This window comes from Oncorhynchus clarkii, chromosome 3, assembly GCF_045791955.1.
Source record: "Oncorhynchus clarkii lewisi isolate Uvic-CL-2024 chromosome 3, UVic_Ocla_1.0, whole genome shotgun sequence".
NCBI lineage: Eukaryota > Metazoa > Chordata > Actinopteri > Salmoniformes > Salmonidae > Oncorhynchus > Oncorhynchus clarkii.
This window is the reverse complement of record NC_092149.1, coordinates 43129334-43154032: the sequence shown is the minus strand read 5'-3', so window position 1 is coordinate 43154032 and position 24699 is coordinate 43129334. Positions and strand designations below refer to the sequence as shown.

The 24699-nt window shown below is 41.8% G+C and overlaps 1 protein-coding gene across 1 annotated transcript; it reads right to left on the bottom strand.

The window, feature by feature from the left end:
• Window positions 1–4144: 4144 nt before the first annotated feature.
• On the bottom strand, window positions 4145–21248 carry LOC139405982 (Krueppel-like factor 5). The gene is made up of 4 exons (XM_071148441.1): window positions 20961–21248; window positions 11537–12434; window positions 5971–6030; window positions 4145–5573 (listed from the first exon to the last, which is right to left on the bottom strand). Exons 2-4 carry the CDS (start codon window positions 12420–12422, stop codon window positions 5395–5397), a joined length of 1125 nt encoding a protein of 374 aa, XP_071004542.1. The 5' UTR covers window positions 12423–12434; window positions 20961–21248; the 3' UTR covers window positions 4145–5394.
• Between the last annotated feature and the right edge of the window lie 3451 nt (window positions 21249–24699).

Below are 24699 nucleotides of genomic sequence, written 5' to 3'. Positions count from 1 at the left end.
TTTTCTGCAAAGGGACCAGGACGACTGATCCATGTAATGGAAAGAATGAATGGGGCCATGTATCGTGAGATTTTGAGTGAAAACCTCCTTCCATCAGCAATGGCATTGAAGATGAAACGTGGCTGGGTCTTTCAGCATGACAATGATTCCAAACACACTGCCCGGGCAACGAAGGAGTGGCTTCGTAAGAAGCATTTCAAGGTCCTGGAGTGGCCTAGCCAGTCTCCAGATCTCAACCCCATAGAAAATCTTTGGAGGGAGTTGAAAGTCCGTGTTGCCCAGCAAAAGCCCCAAAACATCACTGCTCTAGAGGAGATCTGCATGGAGGAATGGGCTAAAATACCAGCAACAGTGTGTGAAAACCTTGTGAAGACTTACAGAAAACGTTTGACCTCTGTCATTGCCAACAAAGGGTATATAACTTCTTGAGAATACTTGACACGCAGACGTCCCAAGTATGCCCCTGGAAATGCAAATGCGCTACGCTAAATGCTAAATGTACTCGTTACAACTCAATCTTTGATCAAAATTCACAAGCAGGGTATTGAATTAAAGCTACACTCGTTGTGAACCTAGCCAGCAAGTCAGATTTTTAAAATGCTTTTCGGCGAAAGCATCAGAAGCTATTATCTGATAGCATGCACCCCCCAAAATGCCAGCTCGACACGTAAACAACAGATTTTGCGATAGCCGGCGCTACCCAAAACGCAGAAATAAAATATAAAACATTCATTACCTTAGACGAGCTTCTTTCTTGGCACTCCTATATGCCCCATAAACATCACTATTGGGTCTTTTTTTCGTTTAAATCGGTCCATATATACCCAAAATAGCTTTGTATGGAGGTTGTGTCATTCAGAAAAAATCATCGTTTTTAAACGCTGCGTAATTTTTTAAAATTAAAAAAGTCGACGATAAACTTTCACAAAACACTTCGAAATCCTTTTGTAATCCAACTTTAGGTATTAGTAAACGTTTATAATCTATCAAAATGATTACAGGGCGATGTCTCTTCAATAGGTCCTCACTTCAAAAACAATGCCATCTGATCTCTCCTTAAACTGCATCCGGGTGAAGACTGGGAAACTGGAGGTCAGACAGATGTATTTTCCAACAATTAATTCAATTGAAAATTAGTACAATGGCGCCATCGTGCGGAATTTGTATGAGGTGCAGGCAGATTCCCATTAAATTCTGTTCTCTTTTAACAACTGGTGGAAGTGACTTATGGAAATTATTTTTTGCTTTCAGAGAGCAGTTTTTCTTGCGTTTTTCAATGAAACACACGATCTGTTATAGTCACAGCCGTGATTTAACCAGTTTTATAAACTTCAGAGTGTTTTCTATCCACACATACTAATCATATGCATATACTATATTCCTGGCATGAGTAGCAGGACGCTGAAAAGTTGCGCGATTTTTAACAGAATTTTCAAAAAAGGTGGGGGTAGAAGTAAGAGGATAACAAAGTATTGAGATAAACTTGTGTTATTGACCAAATACTTATTTTCCAACATAATTTGCAAATAAATTAATAAAAAATCCTACAATGTGATATTCTGGATTTTTTTTCTCATTTTGTCTGTCATAGTTGAAGTGTACCTATGATTAAAATTACAGGCCTCTCATCTTTTTAAGTGGGAGAACTTGCACAAATGGGTGGCTGACTAAATACTTTTTTGCCCCACTGTACATTTAATGTTAAATGTCAACATAATTTGAATTAAATTTGTAGATTATAATAATTCAATTTTGATTGGCTTGATTTAGTTACAAATTTTAAATGTGAACAGTTGAGATTTTATTTTCCCTTCTTGAAAAGCAATCACCATACTGTATCAATAGAACAGGTTATTGATGGATTATATAAATTGTAAATGAAAAAGTAAGTACACTAATATGAGTTTCCATTGATAACATGTTTAGGGTAAATTGCCACAGTATATTTGCCGTGGTAAACAAGGAGATACTTTTTTTCACTTGTACGGAATAATTGTAAAATAGTTACATCTGCGCTGAGTCTGCTTAATATATACCCTGTAGAGAGTGAAAATGTCTTAAATGATTTTATGAGAAAGGACAAAAAGTTCATGCCTACGTCAGCTTTAAGGAGCAGTAATACAGTGGACAATAATGGTTGCAATTGAAATCAGCTGTGCAGTGATTTTTTTGCATGTTGATGGTTTAACAAGAGATTAACTGGAGATAATACAGTAACCAAAAATGGTTGCAATAGGCCCAACAAGATCCAAACAAGAACAAACTGTCACGATCGTTGGAAGCATACTCGGACCAACGTTCAGCGTGATCTGGGTTCCACATTTTTTAAATTTAAGTAAGTGAACCACACAACACAACAATAAAGAATAAACAAAACGTGACGACAATGGAGTGCTAACATGCTAACTACACATTAACAATATCCCACAAACACAGGTGGAAGAAAAATGCTACTTAAATATGATCCCCAATTAGAGACAACGATTACCAGCTGCCTCTAATTGGGAATCATACAAATCACCAACATAGAAAGACTAAACTAGAACCCCACATAGAAAATATGAACTAGAATACCCCCCAGTCACGCCCTGACCTACTATACCATAGAGAAACAAAGGCTCGCTATGGTCAGTGCGTGACAAAAACAAACATGGAAGTAAATCGTTTGTTGGGCAAGTGGAGTTTAATTGTTTAAGTGAGCAGTAGGTTTTAATGGCCTTATAATTACCATAGAGCTAGCTGGATTTTGCAAGGGTGTGACACCCTCAGGAGAATTAATTGTACATAAAAGGTACATCAATCTTAGAGTTGGCGTTGCTCTATGAGAAACTGACAGATGGCATTACGAACACAATAGTTCAGGTTCCAATGAATGCGCAAACATCTTGAAAGAGGAATGTTATGTGCCAATAAAAAACAAACATGTTTTTAACCTTTAACTATGAGATGAAATATTATCTGTGAAAGATCTGCACGGATCATTGGTGCTCTTTTATCACAGAGCAGTGTCAACACAGTGGGTGTCAGGTTCAAATTCTTTGTTGCTATGACAGGTGAATACTATATCAATCCACACATACCTTGAATACAATAAAATAACTTTTCCCAAGGTATAACATTGTAAACACAGTTTATTATCATGTTTTGTTGCTCACTTAGCAATCTTGGCACAGCTTGGCCGTTATAGCCTATAAGTATGATATTTCAAAATGCTGAACACAAATATTTTTTTTCAGCACAACTTAGTATCATTTAAATTCAGTGTAAACCAGTTTACAGTTTAAAGGAGCGATAAACAAAACATTGACAAGATCCGAAATACAGAGGATAAAAAATATTTACATTTCAACACATTTTCGTAATCTGAAATGATAGCTCTTATTATTCAATGTATTTAATCAAATTACAATTAAAAAATATAGAAACACAGTAACTATCTCATATTTTTTTTTAGCCAAGAAATGCAGCAATCAAGTCAATGGACTGTCTTTTACTTTAATTAATTAATAAAACATCAAAAGGCACTTAGATACTCAGTACTATAATGTGTGATATCATTCTTAAACAAGATTTAAAAAAATATTACTTAGACTTCCATTTATACAGGATTTAAATATAGTTGTAGTCATACTTACACGTCAATAGCAATGCATTAAAATATTTTGCCTTGAAGTACCAATACTAAGTAGAAAAGACAGAGATAATACTGTAAATTGAGAACCCCAACTGTTTCACTTTTTCGATCTATAACGATGTAATTTAGGCTTACGCGTGTTTTAACAATGTATCTTTTCGAAGATGTAACATGCGTTTCCCAAAACACCATGCAGAGAGAACGGTCGCTAAGTGCGTCATTGGAGCATGTGTCGATACTGATAGGATCTAAAGAAAGGGAGTGCTGCTCTCGGATCAGCTTTCTCCATTCAAATTTTCCGCAAACATAATGATTTCACAATACTGACTACGGATCAGCTCATAGAGAGAAACAGTATTACCACCTACGACTGCAAATATTGAGGCGGCTTATTCTAATGCTTACCCAATAAAAATGCACTAAAATCACAGATTTGGTAGATCATGATAAATTTGGAGACACATTACAGACAGTAGCCTACAAGTAGCAAAACAGAACTAAATTAATTGATTTTTTTTTTAAATTTTTTATTTTATTTTTTTATTTCACCTTTATTTAACCAGGTAGGCTAGTTGAGAACAAGTTCTCATTTGCAACTGCGACCTGGCCAAGATAAAGCATAGCAGTGTGAACAGACAACACCACAGAGTTACACATGGAGTAAACAATTAACAAGTCAATAACACAGTAGAAAAAAAAAGAGAGTCTATATACATTGTGTGCAAAAGGCATGAGGAGGTAGGCGAATAATTACAATTTTGCAGATTAACACTGGAGTGATAAATGATCAGATGGTCATGTACAGGTAGAGATATTGGTGTGCAAAAGAGCAGAAAAGTAAATAAATATAAACAGTATGGGGATGAGGTAGGTAAAATTGGGTGGGCTATTTACCGATAGACTATGTACAGCTGCAGCGATCGGTTAGCTGCTCAGATAGCAGATGTTTGAAGTTGGTGAGGGAGATAAAAGTCTCCAACTTCAGCAATTTTTGCAATTCGTTCCAGTCACAGGCAGCAGAGAGCTGGAACGAAAGGCGGCCAAATTAGATGTTGGCTTTAGGGATGATCAGTGAGATACACCTGCTGAAATGTATTTCAACGGACAAACCATGTGATTCTATGTTTAGCGAATATCTTCTGTGTATAAAGTGAGGCCAAAAATGAATAATGGCACACTTAGCTGTCCTACGAGTGGTCTGAGGCAGGCATTATATTATGAGTGTTTTCAAGTAAAACGTTAATAACGATAGTTTGGGAAACAGCTCTGAGATTTAACGATGCTCCAACGAAGGTTCTAACAATGAACATAGCCTTGAGCTGCTTTTGGGAAACCGGGCCGTCAACTTACAATCAAATGATTAGTTGAATCAGGTGTGCTAGTACTGGAATAGATCAAATAGGTGAAATGGCTGGGGGTACACTGCTGTAGATAAATCATAGAGATACTGAAATTAGCTTGTTTCCAACTTTGTGCTCTTATTCAAAAATCAAACCATGGCAGCGTTTACTGAAATAGATACATGGAAAAGCTACAATCCATATTGCAGTCAATGTAAGATACATGGGTACAATAAAACAAATCCATGTGTGTTTCAGCACCACATTTATTTTTCAGTAAGGACAGAGAGCCTAATCCTGTGAAACAATTGTCAGCACAATAGTATTGTGAAAGTTTGAGATTTACTTAAGTATATTTAACATAAAGTTTCATTTGACTTTGATCTAATAAAAAAAAGGATATACTGTATGTGGGCTTCTCTAGCTCCGGTGCCTCTTCATGTGTAGAGCCAGGTGGTCAGACCGGGAGAAACAGCGGTTACACACAACACACTGGAATGGCTTGGCCCCTGTGTGTTTCCTAAAGTGGCGTGTCAGCTCGTCAGAACGAGCAAAGCGCCACTCGCATTCCTCCCAGGAGCATTGGTACGGCTTCTCTCCTGGAATGCAGCACACAATGACATTATTCAACAGCAGAAACAGGGTTGATTATGGTGTCACAAATGTACAGTACTAACTAAATACTTAACTATAATATTTGTTTTTATATTTTAAGGTCAGTAAAGATATTTCATATTTTACACAATTATTAAATAATAGATAGGCATAAAAGCACAAACAAGGCAACATTTAGGTTTTAGTTGTTTAATTAAGCCGTTTAAAACACGTTCGACAACATGCGGCAACATTTCGTGGGCCAGATCTCATTTAGCATTCAGAATGCATCTGCATGCCAAAAGCATTATTTTGACTGGCAACATAACATACTGGCCCCCCAAAATAAGAGACGAGTTGCCCATAACAGGACTTTTATAATGTTACCAGTAAAACATTTACCCGTATGTGTCCGCAAATGGGCCTTTAAATGGGAGGACTTGGTGTAGACTTTCTTACATCCTGATGAAAAAGAATGGAACCAAATGCATGTCATTACAACATAACTATAATTGATTAACAAGAATAACATCCTACATCTGACAGAGTGGTGTTAATGGTCATGATTGAATTATAAACCACACAATGCATTCATTTCATGCTTATAAATCAAGTTAGACTTTTATGGAACCGTTTAATGTTCTGTTTGTTTGATCTTTCTGATTCAATTCCATGGGTTTCAAGAACATAAATCATCTAATCTCCAACTAGTCTTTATTACTCAAAAGCAAACCAAAGCCTCTCTCCCACTGCAGATGTAGGATCTTAATTTCAGCCAGTTTGCTACAGGTAGATAATATTCCTGCAGCAACAGAACATTGGAATTATTGAATTGACTATTTTTTATGGATATTTTGATACATTTTTCGTAAGGGAAAGTCAAGTCTGGAACTTCAAAGTGGAAATAACACACTTCAAAAGCCTTTTAAACCTTAAAATACCCAACTTCGACTACCGAGCTTTAGTGCAGACTTTAGTGCAGGAATAATCAACTAGATTCACCTGCGGGCCATTTTTTTCTTGAGCAGATGGTCAGTGAGCCGAAACGTATTTACAAATAATTTGTAGACTGCAAATTGACCACAAGAAGCCCACAAAGATACAGTATAATATTTAACTAAAACAATAATTTCAAACCTTCCTTAAAAATTGTATACGATCAAAAGTGTCTCTATTATGCATGGGAATACCTGGGAACACGTTTCCAAAATACTACTCATTCAAAGGGTTTTTCTTTATTTGTACTATTTTCTACATTGTAGAAAAATAGTGAATACATCAAAACTATGAAATACACATATGGAATCATGCAGTAAGCAAAAAAAGTGTTAAACAAATCAAAATATATTTTAGATCTTTCAAAGAAGCCACCCCTTGCCTTGACAGCTTTGCACACTCTTGGCATTCTCTCAACCAGCTTAACTTGGAATGCTTTTCCAACAGTCTTGAAGGAGTTCCCACATATGCTGAGCACTTGTTGGCTGCTTTTTCTTCACTCTGTGGTCCAACTCATCCTAATCCAGCTCAAATGGGTAGAGGTCAGGTGATTGTGGAGGACAGGTCATCTGATGCAGCACTCCATCACTCTCCTTCTTGGTCAAATAGCCCTTACACAGCCTGGAAGTGTGTTGAGTCATTGTCCTGTTGGAAAACAAATGATAGTGGGACAAAGTGCAAACCAGATGGTGTGGCGTAACGCTGCAGAATGATGTGGTAGACATGCTGGTAAAGTGAACCTTGATCTCTAAATAAATCACAGACAATGTCATCATAAAAGCTCCCCCACACCATCTCACCTCCTCCTCCATACTTCACGGTGGGTCCCACAAGCGGAGATCATCCGTTTACCTACTCTGTGTCTCACAAAGACACGGCGGTTGGAACCAAAAATCTCAAATTTAGACTCCAGACCAAAGGACAGATTTCCAACGGTCTAATATAATCTGCTCATGTTTCTTTGCCCAAGCAAGTATCTTTTTATTATTGGTGTCCTTTAGTAGTGGTTTATTTGCAGCAATTTGACCATGAAGGCCTGATTCACGTAGTCTCATCTGAACAGTTGATGTTGAGATGTGTCTGTTACTTGAACTCTGTGAAGCATTTATTTATGCTGCAGTTTCTGAGGCTGGTAACTCTAATAAATGTATCCTCTGCAGCAGAGGCAACTCTGGGTCTTCCTTTCTTGTGGCGGTCCTCATGAGAGACAGTTTCATCATAGCACTTGATGGTTTTTGCTACAGCACTTGAAGAAACTTTTAAAGTTCTTGAACTTTTCAGGATTCACTGACATTCATGTCATAAAATAATGATGGACTGTTGTTTCACTTTGCTTATTTGAGTTGTTCTTACCATAATATGGACTTGGTCTTTTACCAAATAGGGTAAAAGACCAACGTCTTCTGTATACCACCCCTACCTTGTGGAGTTTCTTTCCTTCTTAATGCGCTTGAGCAAATCAGTTGTGTTATGACAAGGTAGGGGTGGTATACAGAAGATTTTGGTATTTTACCCTATCTTGTCATAACACAACTGATTTGCTCAAACGCATTAAAAAGAAAGAAAATCCACAAATTAACCTTCAACAAGTCACACCTGTCAATTGGACTACCTGACAGAATACCAAGAGTGTGAAAAGCTGTCAGCTAGGAAAAAGGGTGGCTTCTTTGAAGAATCTGAAATATAAACTCACCAAGAAAAGAAATGTCCCTTTTTCAGGACCCTGTCATTCAAAGATAATTAGTAAAAATCCAAATAACTTCACAGATCTTCATTGTAAAGGGTTTAAACACTGTTTCCCATGCTTGTTCAATGAACCATAAACAATTAATGAACATGCACCTGTGAAACGGTCGTAAAGACACTAACAGCTTACAGACGGTAGACAATTAAGGTCACAGTTATGAAAACTTAAGACACTAAAGAACGATGCCCAGGGTCCCTACTCATCTGAGTGAACTTGCCTTAGGCATGCTGCAAGGAGGCATGAGGACTGCAGATGTGGCCAGGGCAATAAATTGCAATATCAGTACTGTGAGACACCAAAGACAGCGCTGTGCTGGAGACAGAACGGATAGCTGATCGCCCTCGCAGTGGCAGACCACGAGTGACAACACCTGCACAGGATCGGTACATCACACCTGCTGGACAGGTACAGGATGGGAACAACAACTGCCCGAGTTACACCAGGAACGCACAATCCCTCCATCAGTGCTCAGACTGTCCGCAATAGGCTGAGAGAGGCTGAACTGAGGGCTTGTAGGCCTCTTGTAAGGCAGGTCCTCACCAGACATCACCGGCAACAACGTCACCTATAGGCACAAACCCACCATCGCTGGACCAGACAGGACTGGCAAAAGTGCTCTTCACTGACGAGTCGCGGTTTTGTCTCACCAGAGTGATGGTCTGATTCGTGTTTATCGTCAAAGGAATGAGCGTTACACCGAGGCCTGTACTCTGGAGCGGGATCGAGTTGGAGGGTCTGTCATGGTCTGGGGCAGTGTGTCACTGCATCATCAGACTGAGCTTGTTGTCATTGCAGGCAATCTCAATGCTGTGCGTTACAGGGAAGACATCCTCCTCCCTCATGTGGTACCCTTCCTGCTGGCTCATCCTGACATGACCCTCCAGCATGACAATTCCACCAGCCATACTGCTCGTTCTGTGCGTGATTTCCTGCAAGACAGGAATGTCAGTGTTCTGTCATGGCCAGCAAAGAGCCCGGATCCCAATCCCAATGAGCACATCCTGTTGGATTGAAGGGTGAGGGCTAGGGCCATTCCCCCAAGAAATGTCCGGAAACTTGCAAGTACCTTCAGTGGAATAGTGGGGTAACATCTCACAGCAAGAACTGGTAAATTTGGTGCAGTCCATGAGGAGGAGATGAACTGCAGTAATTAATGCAGCTGGTGGCCACACCAGATACTGACTGTTACTTTTGATTTTGACAACCCCCCCCCCCCCCCCCACATTATTCAATTTCTGTTAGTCACATGTCTATGGAACTTGTTCCGTTTATGTCTCAGTTGTTGAATCTTGTTATGGTCATTCAAATATTTACAAATGTTAAGTTTGCTGAAAATAAACACAGTTGACAGCGAGAGGACGTTTATTTTTTTTGCTAAGTTTATTTTGATTTGTTTAAGACTTTTTTTGGATACTACATAATTCCAAATGTGTTTTTTCATAGTAGAATATTAGTGAAGACATCAAAACTATGTAGAAAAAGGTAAAAAAAAAATAAAGAAAAACCCTAGAATGAGTTAGTGTGTCCAAAGCTTTGACTGGTACTGTATATACACTGCTCAAAAAATAAAGGGAACACTAAAATAACACATCCTAGATCTGAATGAATGAAATATTCTTGTTAAATACGTTTTTCTTTACATAGTTGAATGTGCTGACAACAAAATCACACAAAAATTATCAATGGAAATCAAATTTATCAACCCATGAAGGTCTGGATTTGGAGTCACACTCAAAATTAAAGTGGAAAACCACACTACAGGCTGATCCAACTTTGATGTAATGTTCTTAAAACAAGTCAAAATGAGGCTCAGTAGTGTGTATGACCTCCCTACAACGCCTGGGCATGCTCCTGATGAGGTGGCGGATGGTCTCCTGAGGGATCTCCTCCCAGACCTGGACTAAAGCATCCGCTAACTCCTGGACAGTCTATGGTGCAACGTGGCGTTGGTGGATGGAGCGAGACATGATGTGCCGGATGTGCTCAATTGGATTCAGGAATGGGGAACGGGTGGGCCAGTCCATAGCATTAATGCCTTCCTCTTGCAGGAACTGCTGACACACTCCAGCCACATGAGGTCTAGCATTGTCATGCATTAGGAGGAACCCAGGGCCAACCGCACCAGCATATGGTCTCACAAGGGGTCTGAGGATCTCATCTCGGTACCTAATGGCAGTCAGGCTACCTCTGGCGAGCACATGGAGGGCTGTGTGGCCCCCCAAAGAAATGCCACCCCACACCATGACTGACCCACCACCAAACCGGTCATGCTGGAGGATGTTGCAGGCAGCAGAACGTTCTCCACGGCGGTCTCCAGACTCTGTCACGTCTGTCACATGTGCTCAGTGTGAACCTGCTTTCATCTGTGAAGAGCACAGGGCGCCAGTGGCGAATTTGCCAATCTTGGTGTTCTCTGACAAATGCCAAACTTCCTGCACGGTGTTTGGCTGAAAGCACAACCCCCACCTGTGGACGTCGGGCCCTCATACCACCCTCATGGAGTCTGTTTCTGACCGTTTGAGCAGACACATGCACATTTGTGGCCTGCTGGAGGTCATTTTGCAGGGCTCTGGCAGTGCTCCTCCTGCTCCTCCTTGCACAAAGGCGGAGATAGCGGTCCTGCTGCTGGGTTGTTGCCCACCTACGGCCTCCTCCACGTCTCCTGATGTACTGGCCTGTCTCCTGGTAGCACTTCCATGCTCTGGACACTACGCTGACAGACTCAGCAAACCTTCTTGCCACAGCTCGCATTGATGTACCATCCTGGATGAGCTGCACTACCTGAGCCACTTGTGTGGGTTGTAGACTCCGTCTCATGCTACCACTAGAGTGAAAGCACCACCAGCATTCAAAAGTGACCAAAACATCAGCCAGGAAGCATAGGAACTGAGAAGTGGTCTGTGGTCACCACCTGCAGAACCACTCCTTTATTAGGGGTGTCTTGCTAATTGCCTATAATTTCCACCTGTTGTCTATTCCATTTGCACAACAGCATGTGAAATGTATTGTCAAGCAGTTTGATTTCACAGAAGTGTGATTGACTTGGAGTTACATTGTGTTGTTTAAGTGTTCCCTTTATTTTTTTGAGCAGTGTATTTATTTTCTATGCTCAGAAAACATTTGGGAGGGCCACATAAAACAACCCAGGGGCCAAATTCAGCCCACGGGCCGCCAGTTTGGGAACCCTGCTTTAGTGAATTGAGACTACCTGCCATGTCTCCTCACCTGGAATGTCACAGTGATGTATCCTCCTCTCCAGGTCAGTGTTATTCCTGCGGTTAAACCTCTCTGGAACCGATTGAGCCAACGTTGGGGAGACTGGCCCAACACCAGGGTTCTGGCCTGTTCCAAGACTATAACTTTGGCTTTGTCCAAGACCTGGACTCTGAACTAATCTAAGACATTTGCTCGGAACTGGTCCTAGACCAGAGCTTGGGACTGGCCTAAGAACAGGTCTTAGTTTCGAAGCAATACTGGCTGCATAAGAAGAAGGTGGAGAACGATTCTGGATCAGCACTTTCCCTATGTCTGGGCTCCCTGGCTCAGAGTTAGGCGGGGACGGAGGAAGATAGTCTGGTTGCTGCTGCGAATGGCTTGCAAACTGAGTTGTCAGACGATTGCCAAAATGTTGTGGGCTTCCCATAGATTTCACAACAATCTGGGGGGATGGTATGTGGACGTTGCTGAAAGGGACCGACAAGGAGGACATAGGGACCCTACTATGGAGGTTGGTGTTCACCGGGTGATCGGGCACCAGCTGCTCCAGCTCAGAGTTCAACAGCTGGAACAACGGAATGTCTGGGAAGTCCAGGGAGGGAATTTCCTGTTTAATGAACAGACTACTTCCTGTGTCTGTTGAAGCGCCATAAAGCCCAGGGTGTTCTGGAAGGGTTGTTGGACCAGGGTTGCACTGGCAACTGGGATGGATGAGGGAGTGGGAGAGAGGCTCTGTCTTGATGGGTCTCATAGGCCGACACAGGCTGGGGCACAGGTAGGTAACGTCAGGTAGGAGGAGACTCATGTTGATGCTGTATGGGGAACCAAGGTCCTCCGTTAAAGATGGCTGTCTGATGTCTGGGATATTCTGAGGAGGTGACAGATATTTGTCCATCTTGGAATTACCCTGCAAGGGAAAAAAAATAATGGAGTATTTGTGAGTTACATTTAATACTAGGGCTGTGAAAGTTAACACGTTAGTCGCAGTAAAAAAAAGTGACACCGTTAATCACATCTCCATTTCTTCACCGCACGGAAACCTTTTAAGTGCACGTGTTTCCGCATGGACCCAGAACACAGCTACAGTCAATGCTTGCACCTTTAAATTGCGGAAGACAGTGTGCCTCTAGACAAAATCATGTGAAAGTTAGCATTTGTTTTTTATTTCTGCCTGGGAAGAACTGAAAAGGAATAGGTTCATTCCCCACAATGAGGTAATCAATATAATAGTCAATAGCATGAGAGTAGGAGTAAGTGATAGAGAGAGTGGGTGTAGACCTATGCGTGTAAAGTTATCTAAACAGTACAGATGGTTACAATGTTTTCATAACATTGCTGGACAAAAAGCTCTTTGTATCCATAGGAGAAAAAACTGGCCTATAGTCACACTCATTTAGAATGCCTGAAGTTTTAAAAGTACTTAAAGCTTTGTTTGTGCCTGTGTGTGAGAGAGAGAGTATATAATTACAGACATTGACCCTTTCTTTCTCAGCTTTTTCACCATCAAGCCACTAACACCTGTCTGATCACAGCCAAATTGCATTGTTTCTCAAAAGAACAGACATGGAAACAACCACACATTCACAGCCCAGTAAACTGTGATCATTCTACAGTGGTCAGTACGCTCAAACCGGTGTGACTAGAAAACTTATTTAGAACTTCCAGTTTCGATTGATGCAACAGTCAGCATTTGAGAAGGCCACACTGTTTCTTCACAGAAACATTTTGCACAAACACACTCCTTACAAAGTTATGTCCAGAATGTGACCAGTTATGTCCAGTTTATTTTTGGATGCAATGTTCAGACATTCACAGAATTAGCTACAGCATAACACAATAACCCAAACCGGAAAATGTAGGGTACAATTGTCCTAGCGCTTACTGGGGAAAGATTGACGCAACACAAGTGGTCATATTTCGGCTGAGAGAAACTACAATATGAATTAGCTAATAGCAATTACTATTTATAATTAATCACATCACAAGTGAGCTCACCATTGATCAAAATAACTGAGTAAATACTTTCTAAAAATCGAAAGTAATCCGACGATGGGTAGTTTGTGCGCGCCTCCATGTTTGTTTTTTCGCATCAACCAAAGATAAGAGACAAGAGGAGTTTGGTCTGTTTATAGTATGCATGTTGAAGGGGGTGTGTCATCTACGATCATTCACTTCCCTTCATTCACTTCCAGACGTTTACCCGAAAGATGAGTGAACTATTCATGTACCTCAATATAACATCTTTGGTCTGACAGATTACGTGACACCCAGAATGCATGGTATAATGTCAACAAACATGGCGCCACACATACACATAGCTGGCAAATAGCTTAGCATTAGCTCATTATAAATCAGCACAACCATCAAAAAAGTATTTTACACACATCATAGGTTTCCATTACAATCTATGCAATAATCGGAATGCATTATTCGTTACCAGTACTTGAAAACATGTGAATACAACTCTAAATACATTATGCTCCATACATACAGTTGAAGTCAGAAGTTTACATAAATTGAGTTTAAATCTATTTGGCTAAGGTGTTTCACAATTCCTGACATTTAATCATAGTAAAAATGACTTGTCTAGGTCAATTAGGATCACCACTTTATTTTAAGAATGTGAAATGTCAGAATAATAGTAGAGAGAATGACTTATTTCAGCTGTTATTTCTTTCATCACATTCCCAGTTGGTCAGAAGTTTACAAACACTCAATTGGTATTTGGTAGCATTGTCTTTAAACTGTTTAACTTGGGTCAATCATTTCGGGTAGCCTTCCACAACCTTCCCACAATAAGTTGGGTGAATTTTGGCCCATTCCTCCTGACAGAGCAGGTGTAACTGAATCAGGTTTGTAGGCCTCCTTGCTCGCACATGCTTTTTCAGTTCTGCCAACAAATTGTCTATAGAATTGAGGTCAGGGCTTTGTGATGGCCACTCCAATACCTTGACTTTGTTGTCCTTAAGCCATTTTGCCACAACTTTGGAAGTATGCTTGGGGTCATTGTCTATTTGGAAGACCCATTTGCGACCAAGCTTTAACTCCCTGACTGATGTCTTGAGATGTTGCTTCAATATATCCACATCATTTTCCTCCTCATGATGCCGTTGATTTTGTGAAGTGCACCAGTCCCTCCTGCAGCAAAGAAAAACATGATGCTGCCACCCCTGTGCTTCATGGTTGGGATGGTGTTCTTTAGCTTGCAAGCCTCCCCCTTTTTTCTCCAAACATAATGATGGTCATTATGGCCAAACAGTTCTATTTTTGTTTCATCAGACCAGAGGACATGTCTCCAAAAAGTACAATGTGCAGTTGCAAACCAGTCTGGCTTTTTTATGGCGGTTTTGGAGCAGTGGCTTCTTCCATGCTGAGCAGCCTTTCAGGTTATGTCGATATAGGACTCGTTTTACTGTGGATATAGATACTTTTGTACCTATTTCTTCCAGCATCTTCACACTAAAGCCTCAAAACGTAAAATTGTCCGCAACGCTGAAATGGTCTACTTCTATGTGAATTAATGAGGAGGCGGAACACACCTCAATTCAAACTGTTGACTGAAAATAATTTGAAATTGACAAGTTGAAACATAGCCTATAGATAATTAGCAGGCAGCGCATGTTAACTGTCCTTTTGCGCAATAATCATATTTTGGAACAGTGAGCGTATTCTGACATCACGCGCACAAAAAAAACTCACGCCGTTAGAGATATTTGGAACTGATGTATGATAAGGTTAAAACTGCTTCATTTTATTTCCCTGACATCTGGAATCAAGGACTCAAAACCCCAATCTTTAAGGATGGAGAAAAATTTGACCCTAACAATTAGAGGCATTTGTTTGAACAGTAACCTGGGCAAGGTTTTCTACAGTATTATAAATGTAAAGAGGTCTAAACTTCCTCAATAAGCACAATGTCTTGATTAAAAACCAAATTGGATACAAACTGAAACATCGCAAGATGTACCAAAACATTTACAGCCTACACACCCTGATTGATAAACATGTCCACCAAAATAATATGAAAATGTACACTTGCTTTAACAACTTCCAAAAGGCATTTGATTCTATTTGGCATACAGGACTGTTCTACAAAGTTATTTAAAGCTGTGTAGGGGGCATCAAAATTAGCAAGAAAATAACAGAATTCTTTATCCAGGGTCTTCGCAGATGACCTGTGCCTGGTGTCACCCACAGCCCATGGCCTACAGCGAGCCTGGGCCTCTGGCAGTAAACCCCAAAAATACTAAAATAATGATTTCCCAATGACAATCCAGATCTCAGGGAAATAGACCACAGTTCTGAATTGGTACAAAACATATAGAGTACTGCATACACTACAATTACTCAACTCGACACCTTAATGATGCAGTGAATGAACAGAGAGAAAGCACGCAGGACATTCTACGCCGTTAATAAACAATTTAAAATTGAAATATTTGGCTAAAACTAATTGAATGTGTCATTGAAACAATTGCACTTTATGGCAGCGAGATGTGAGGTCCACTTGCAAAACAAGATTTCACTCAATGGGACAAACAACCCATTGAAACCCTGCATGAGAGTTTTGTAAGATTCTTCTACATGTCCAGAGGAAAACTACAAACAATGCATGCAGGGCAGAATTAGGCCAATATCCACTAATCATAAAAACTCAAAAACGAGCAATTAAGTTTTGTAAAACATCTAAAATACAGTGATCCCCCCCCCTCCTATCATTACCAAACCCTGCAATACCAAAATAGTGCAGTCAATCTCTTTTGTGTTGACACAGCAAAGACCTTGGAAGTTGTCATTCACCCAGCCTTGTCCAAATAATTCAAACCAGAGGGTGGCAGTAGCGTTGTTGGGCAATGCATATTTGTACGTATTGCTTATGGTCTAGATTCCAATGTTACCACTAATGTTGTTATTTTGTAGAAAGCCCTTGTTGATACTAGCCAGATGGCCACACCTAGCAAAATGATGAATAAATAATTGAATTCACTCTCCATAATCCCAGACTGCCAGTGCCAGCCCATAGCCTAATGTTTAGCTAGGTTGCTAACGTTAGCATATTCGCTAGCTAACAAGCCAATCCTTCACTGACATGGCCTATAACGTACATACATGTTCAGTATTCACAGGCCCATCACTGTTACGGAGTCTAGTTGACAGGTAATCGACTAGCTGATCTGTTCTCTGGACCCCGTATGTAGGGACTTGTACAATGCTTGATCAAGGCTATTGAACTTGACATTTCTGTGCCTTTATTCTTTAATCTAATGTATCATATAGAAAGTTGTTGTTAGCTGGCTTGCTAGCATCACTACCTACCTCGATGGCTGAAGGCAAAGAGACCTCCTATTTCATCGCTATGGCAGTGAACATTCCACCACCAAAACCAATGGTTCTTACAGGGGACTGGAATACTAATTGGGACAGGGATGAATTCGAGGACTATGTGCTGGCAAGAAGTCTACACGAAAAACCCAACAAGGTCCAAGCGGCAACTCTGAGGAGCTTAATGGGCAGCGAATGCAGGCATATCTACCGGCACAATCTCACCCTCACAGCACAACAGGATAATGCAAAGGCCATACTGAATGCATTGGAGAATTACTTCAAGCCCGCCAGGAACATCATTTACGAGTGGTTCGTTTTTGGCGCTGCAAACAGGAAGAGAGTGAGTCAGTATACAACTTTGTAACCTGTTTGAGAGAAAGATCTGCTTCTTGTGAATAAGGGGGATTGAAAGATTAACTGATGTGTGTCAAAATAGTACTGGGATTTGCAAATTGTGACACGCGCTGGCATCTACTAAAAGAGAGGCGCTTAACATCAGTAACTGCCACTGAAATGTGCCGCACTGCCGAAGTCACTGACATGAGAATGAGAGTAATGGAAATGGAAACCCCACGCACCGACGCTGATACTGTTCATGCTGTTGCCAGGCAGACATTCAGACAATTCACCACGAATGGTGAACACAGACAGCCCCATAGCATGCAAATACTGTGGAATTGCAAACACACGAGGCAAAGACCACTGCCCTGCCTACGAAAAACCATGCAGAGCTTGTGGAACTAATAATCACCTTGCAAAAGTGTCTCAAAAGCAAAAGAAGGTGAGTGAGGGCAAGATTCGCTGTGTTGATGGTGTCACTCAGTGTTCAGAGCAGAACAGTGAAAGTGACAATTACATGCATGAATCCATTGGGGCTGTACACTCAAGAGGGAAGAAATGGTTTGTGCCACTACGACTACACAACAAGCTGCAACAATGTCAACTGGATTCCGGTACTACGTGCCAGAATCCAGTTGTTAACATCTTCTCCTCTCAGACTCTAAATGTAAACGCCTGGGACTGATGCAGTTCCCCGTACCAAATGACCTGCACATTGTGGAGCATGTGCAACATGGATCTCTGTCCAAAGAACAACTACTCAGTAGATATGACAACGTATTCAATGAGCACATTGAATCAGTACCTAGGGAGGTACACCTTGAATTGGATGAGAGCGTCAGTCCAGTGTGCTCCTCACAATGTGCCCATTGCATTGAAAGTGGCTGTGAAGGCCCAGCTGGACAAGTATGAGGCCGATGGCCACATGACATCTGTGACTGAACCAACTGACTGGATCAGCAATATGGTCATAGTGAAAAAGCCAGAGAAGTTGAGGGTCTGCATCGACCCAAAGCATCGGAACCAAGCACTAAAACATTCCTACTACATCATTGCCGACACTGGAGGATGTCCTCTACAAGCTTCCCAAGGCCAGGATTTTCACCTTGGTGGATGACCGAGATGCATTCCTGCAATGCAAGCTGGACGAAGAAAGCAGCTTCATGACTACCTTCTGGACCCCCCGGATTTAGAAACGCTTGTTCAAGCTCATGTTTTGTGTCTCAGTGGCGCCTGAGGTATACCAACGCAAACAGGAAGAGTTACTGGCTGGGCTCAAGGGCATTGAACCCGTCGCTGATGATGTCCTGATCATAGGCTGTGGTGACACAGACGACAATGATGTGAAGCTCCTGGCACTGATGGAGCGCCCATGATCAGTTAAACTGTGCCTTGACCTGAAGAAGCTGCAGTTCAAGGTGAAAGACGTCACTTCCATGGCCACATTCTCTCGGCCAAAGGCCTGAAGCCGGAACAAGACAAAGTCAGAGCAATCCTCGACATGCCAAACCCATCTGACGCAAAAGGACTGCAGCGTCTCATCTATTATCTTGCATTATCTCATCTAACTATTTTGCAAAGTTTATGCCACACCTATCAGTAGTCTGTGAGCCTCTGTGCCAGTTGCTGGACAAAGACACACGATGGCACTGGCTACCCAAACATGAGGCCGCAGTGCAGGAGATGAAATCTCTGGCTTCATCCATGCCAGCGCTACTACAACATTACGAAGCCTGTCACAATCCAGAGCAACTCCAGCTAAAGTGGACTTGGATACTGCCTTATGCTGGAAGGCCAGCCAGGTGCATTTGCCTCGAGAGCAAACCTATGCACAAATTGAGAGAGAGTGCCTCAGCACCATCTTCTCCTGCCAGCGCTTCCATCACTACTTATATAGTCGAGAGCTGGTCACCGCTGAAACTGACCACAAACCACTCATTGCCATATTCAGTAAACCTCTCCTCAACGTGCCCCCCAAGAGGTTTGAAAGCATGCTCCTGACTCTGCAAAACTACAGCCTGAAGGTCGTCTACAAGCCAGGACCAGAGATGCTCAGTGTGTTGCAGATGTACATGGCACAATGTACAGGCAGTGGCACTGCCTATCAGCAGCATCTGTTCGCTACAGCAGGAACAAGATGTTCAACAGATCAATCAGGCAGACTACTTAATTAAACGTCACAGATCCCCGCCTAGCCCAGATCAGGCAACACACTGACAAGGACGAACACCTACAGTCACTGAAGTCCAAGGTTCACAGGTTGGCCGTACCTGAAATGAGAGACACCTTTCAGTGAGAGAATACTGGACCTTTCGAGATGAGATCAGGAGGTCATTATCCCCAAATCACTACGTCCAGAGATGCTTACCCCATACCCGCATACACTCCAGTCACGTAGGAGTTGACGCATGCTACCGCCAGGCACGTGAAACATTAAAAACTGTCCAAACATGCAAGAAGAAATTAAAGACCTTCAGCACATGCAACGAGTACGCTCATGAACAGCAAAAGGAAGCCATGATGTCACACAAACTGCCCACAAGGGCCTGGTAAATCGTCAGCATTCAGTCACAGACAAAAGGACTATATTCTCATTGTTGATCACTACTCTGTGTTAACTTGTCCTCTGTTTACATATCATTTTAAAAAATAAGATGACAACTGAAATAAAAAGAAAATGCATTTTCATTTGTTATGACTTGACTGTTAAGAACTTAATGTTGTGCTGTTACGTTTGCACTTTCTATTGAAAAGGATGATGAGTCTAGTTGATAGATAATCGACCAGCTGGGCTGTTCCCCGGACCCATATGTAGGGACTTGTACAACGCTTGAACAAGGCTACTGAACTTGACAGTTGTGTCTGTCTTTATTATTTAATCTAACATATCACCCAGCAACAATCACGGAAATAAACCCTGTGAAGGCTACTGGAATTTGATGTGGCATAGGCTAATCTAGCTATGGTTTGGCAGTTTGGACACTTGGCGAATTTGGAGTATTGCATCCCTGGATTGAGCTACATGTTCCAGCCATAACCAGTGCCAGCTCCGAGCTGCCGTTATAGGGAATGGAACCCGCTCCAACTCAAAAAGAAAAATGTAGAGTCGGATCTCTGGCTAATGGCTTCATACACTATCTAACTATTAAATTCTATTTTTTTAGCAGCCATACCAGTGCTCTAGGAGAGAACGGAGAGAGTGGTGATCACGTTCATATCAACCAGTCAGCAGTAAAGCATTGATCGTGGAGGCTACACTGCTACATCTCCCGTAAAACCATCCATATCCCAAAAAAGACTATGCTGACCAACGGAAAACAAGATCACAATGCGCAACGTTGTCACTCTCCATGTGTCAATCAACATATTTTGAAACACATGTAGTCAGGCCTACAGTATTTGAAAAAACTAAACAAATGGAACCAGTGTGCATCGTTTGTGGGAATATTAGGGCCCGATTGAAGACTATTAGTACATGAAATAAATCCCCTCCAAGCAGCCGGGTTTCTGAACTTGTGCTCCTGTCTAGGCGATGGAAATCTACAGCTGAATTTAGACTCCACCTGCTGACTGCATGCGTTATGCATCTCCTTCTATACATTGAGATGGGAAACGTCTAATCTCAGTCCACTATTTGTCTGTACAAATAGGCTATTTTGCCTGGTAATTAGATGGCAGAATATTAGCCTATACTATAGCCTAAATATCAACGATGCCATACAATATCCTCGCTCAAACTGTAAACTCGCTTTCTAATTAAATAGCGTACCAGATTGTAGTCGTGAAATTAAGCGCTTTCACCGATTGTATTCTTCATGTTGTTGAGGACTTGTCCATGACCATGATATTTTCCTCGCCCTTCTCTCAGCCTGTCCGCTAGTGGTGGTGCAGTGGGTTTTCAGTGTTCGGGTGCGTCCTGCCCCAGAGCGACCCAAACATCATTGGTTAATAAGTCAGTGGTCATAAACGCTGATAATGTTATGTCCAGTAGTCCGCGAAAATGTGTGTGGGTGGGGGGGGGGGTGTAATTTAGCATAGGACTAATTCTGATTTGAACAAATAGCTGAAACCATGCAGTTGTCTGCTGCCCACTCCCTCTTGTTTTGTGCTTGTCAAATTACGCAACTGCGTGATAGCAGTGTGTCTGTCTGTATAGGGAGTGGCTGTACATGTAGAAAAATAGACAAGATAGGTTTCAATTGTAGAATAGACAGAACATAAGACTTAAAGTAATGATTACCTTTGCTTTTACATTCAGTTTCGAGGAGGGAAGACAAGTAAAAAGATACGTGGAAAGGCAGCAACGTGATTTGTGGGAAGATTAACCTCAAGTGTGAGGGAATCTATTAATTAATTCAGTTACTTGTTCACAGCCTCTTAAAATAACATTGTGACTCACAACAGCTCCTTTCCTCCAGCATTTTATCCGAATGTGTTGGATACCTAGGTCAAGTGTTGACCTAAGATATAGGACACCTGAATAAGAATGAATGATTCAGCAGTACAGCAAGTAGTTCCTCTTGTGACTCCAGGCTTTTTGAGGGCCTGTACAGAATCAATCCAACAAGTTCCTCCTCTCTATTCAAGTAATATTCAAACCAGCATCAGTGCTTTTTAGTCCCTAGCCTATTCAAACTGCCTATAAAGTGTGAAATGTGATGATGAATGCTTGTTTATTTAATGTGTCAGTTTGTTAGGAGATGTGCTTGTTTCAAACTGTTCCTTCTATATGTGAACGGGAAACCATCCCTTATGTTCGTGTTAGTTGTTCAGTCTGTTAAACTGTACATTTTAAATTTAGGTCATTTAGCAGACACTCCTATTTTTATTTTTTATAAATGTTACCCCTTTTTCTCCCCAATTGCATGATATCCACTTGGTAGTTACAGTCATGTACCATCGCTGCAACTCCAGTACGGACTCGGGAGAAGCGAAGGTTGAGAGCCACGCGTCCCCCGAAACACAACCCTGCCAAGCCGCACTGCTTCTTGACACACTGCTCGCCTAACCCGGAAGCCAGCCGCACCAATGTGTCAGAGGAACAACTGGCGACCAAAGTCAGGGTGCATACACCCGGCCCGCCACATGGAGTCACTAGAGTGCACTGGGAAAAGGACATCCCGGCCGGCCAAACTCTTCCCTAACCCAAACGATGCTGGCCAATTGTACGCCGCCTCATGGGTATCCATGGGTATCCAATGCCACTTAATATAATGTTTACATACTATACATACTAAACTATATTACTCATATCATATGTATATACTGTACTCGATACCATCTACTGCATCTTGCCTATGCCGTTCTGTACCATCACTCATTCATATATCTTTATGTACATATTCTTCATCCCTTTACACTTGTGTGTATAAGGTAGCTGTTGTGAAATTGTTAGTTTAGATTACTCGTTGGTTATTACTGCATTGTCGGAACTAGAAGCACAAGCATTTTGCTATACTCGAATAACATCTGCTAACCATGTGTAGGTGACAAATAAAATTTGAATGGATTTGATCCCGGTCACGGCCAGCTGCAATACAGCTTGGGATCGAACCCAGGTCTGTAGTGACACCTTAACCACTGCGATGCAGTACCTTAGACCGCTGCACCACTCGGGAGGCCAGCAGACACTCTTGTCCAGGCTGTATCACAACCGGACGTAATTTGGAGTCCCATAGGGCGGCGCACAATTGGCCCAGCGTCGTCTGGCTTTGGCTGGTGTAGGCCGTCATTGTAAATAAGAATTTGTTCTTAACTGGCTTGCCTAGTTAAATTAAAGGTCTCACACACACACACACACACACACCTACAGTCAGTGCATTCCATTTAAAGTCCTACTCCTTTCTCCTTTTCCGCTCAATTATCACCTGATTTATTTAACAAAAGGCACACCTCAATAGGTGTTCGAGGTATCCTTGTGACATTGCACAAGACCATATGGCCTGATGGTCTGGTTGGGTCCCTTGCTAGGCATGTTAAAAATGCCACTGTAGTGCAGCTATCTTTCAGGACTGCATACTTTATGCCAACATTTCTAGGGCAGCAGTGAAAACTGCAAAGACTCTGGCAGGGGGTAAATAGCTCCATATTTCATTCAGTAACACTGTGTGCGGATACTTAACATGTATTAAGGAACTGATCTTTATGGTTTGGTATTTCATTTTGAATTTGATGCTAGCTAGCCGTTAGTTGTTTTGTTGGTCACACGTTATTTGGATACTATCAAAAAACTATATGTTGATAAGCAACTGCTTGCTAAGGTTAAGGTAAGGGTTAGGTTTAGAATAAGGGTTAGGGTAAGAGTTAAGGTTCGGGCTAGGGTAAGGGTTAAGTTTAGGGTTAGGATAAGGGTTAAGGTTAGGGCTAGGGTTAGTAGAGAGTTGAAATGTTACTGATAGTCTTTAGATAATCTTTAGAGCATCTACAGGTGGACTATCCAAATAATATGTTACTGTCTTTTTTAACTGTCTTGTTTGGTTTGGTTTCGACATGATACATGTTTACTTGTCGCTGTGACCTTGATGGTAAGTAAATATTGGATAATTTGTGGTTTAATTCCATAATTCACTGAGTATACCAAACTTTAGGAACAGATTCTTAGTATTGAGTTGTACCCCCTTTTGCCCCCAGAACAGCCTCAATTCGTCGGTGCATAGACTCTACGAGGTGTCGAAAGCATTCCGTAGGCATGTTTGACACCAATGCTTCACACAGCTGTGTCAAGTTGGCTGGATGTCCTTTGGGTGGTGGACCATTCTTGATTCACACAGGAAACTTTTGAGCCTGAAAAACCCAGCAGTGTCGCACTTCTTGGCACTGAAATATTTTTTATTGTCCTTTCACCCTCTAAATGGCACACATACACAATCAAAGTCTCAATTGTCTCAAGGCTTATTATTTAACCTGTTTCAACCCCTTCAAGCTACACTGCTACACTGTGGCCTACCCACTGCTGTCTCATCATTGTCGGTCACTGTTGTGTCGTCGGCAAATGTAATGATGGTGTTGGAGTCGTGCCTGGCCATGTAGTCATGAGTGAACAGGGAGTACAGGAGGGGTCTAAGCACGCACGCCTGAGGGGCCTCCGTGTTGAGGATCAGCATGGCAGATGTGTTGTTACCTACTCTTACCACCTGGGGGCGGCCCATCAGGAAGTCCAGGATACAGTTGCAGCGGGAGGTGTTGAGTCCCAGGGTCCTTAGCTTAGTGATGACCTTTGAGGGCACTACAGTGTTGAACGCTGAGCTGTAGTCAATGAATTGCATTCTCACATAGGTGGTCCTTTTGTCCAGGTGGGGAAGGGCAGTGTAGAGTGCAATAGAGATTGCATAATCTGTGGATCTGTTGGGGTGGTATGTAAATTGGAATGGGTCTAGGGATAATGGTGTTGATGTGAGCCATTACCAGCCTTACAAAGCACTTCAAGGCTACAGACGTGAGTGCTACGCGTCAATAGTCATTTAGGCCGGTTACCTTAGTATTCTTGGGCACAGGGAGTATGGTAGTCT

Coding starts and splice junctions, on each gene's coding strand:
- LOC139405982 (XM_071148441.1), bottom strand. CDS start 12,422: ATGGACAAATATCTGTCACCTCCTCAGAATATCCCAGACATCAGACAG. Junction 6,031..11,536: donor ACATCACTGTGACATTCCAG/GTGAGGAGACAT, acceptor CTTTTTCATCAG/GATGTAAGAAAGTCTACACC. Junction 5,574..5,970: donor CCATTTGCGGACACATACGG/GTAAATGTTTTA, acceptor GCTGCATTCCAG/GAGAGAAGCCGTACCAATGC.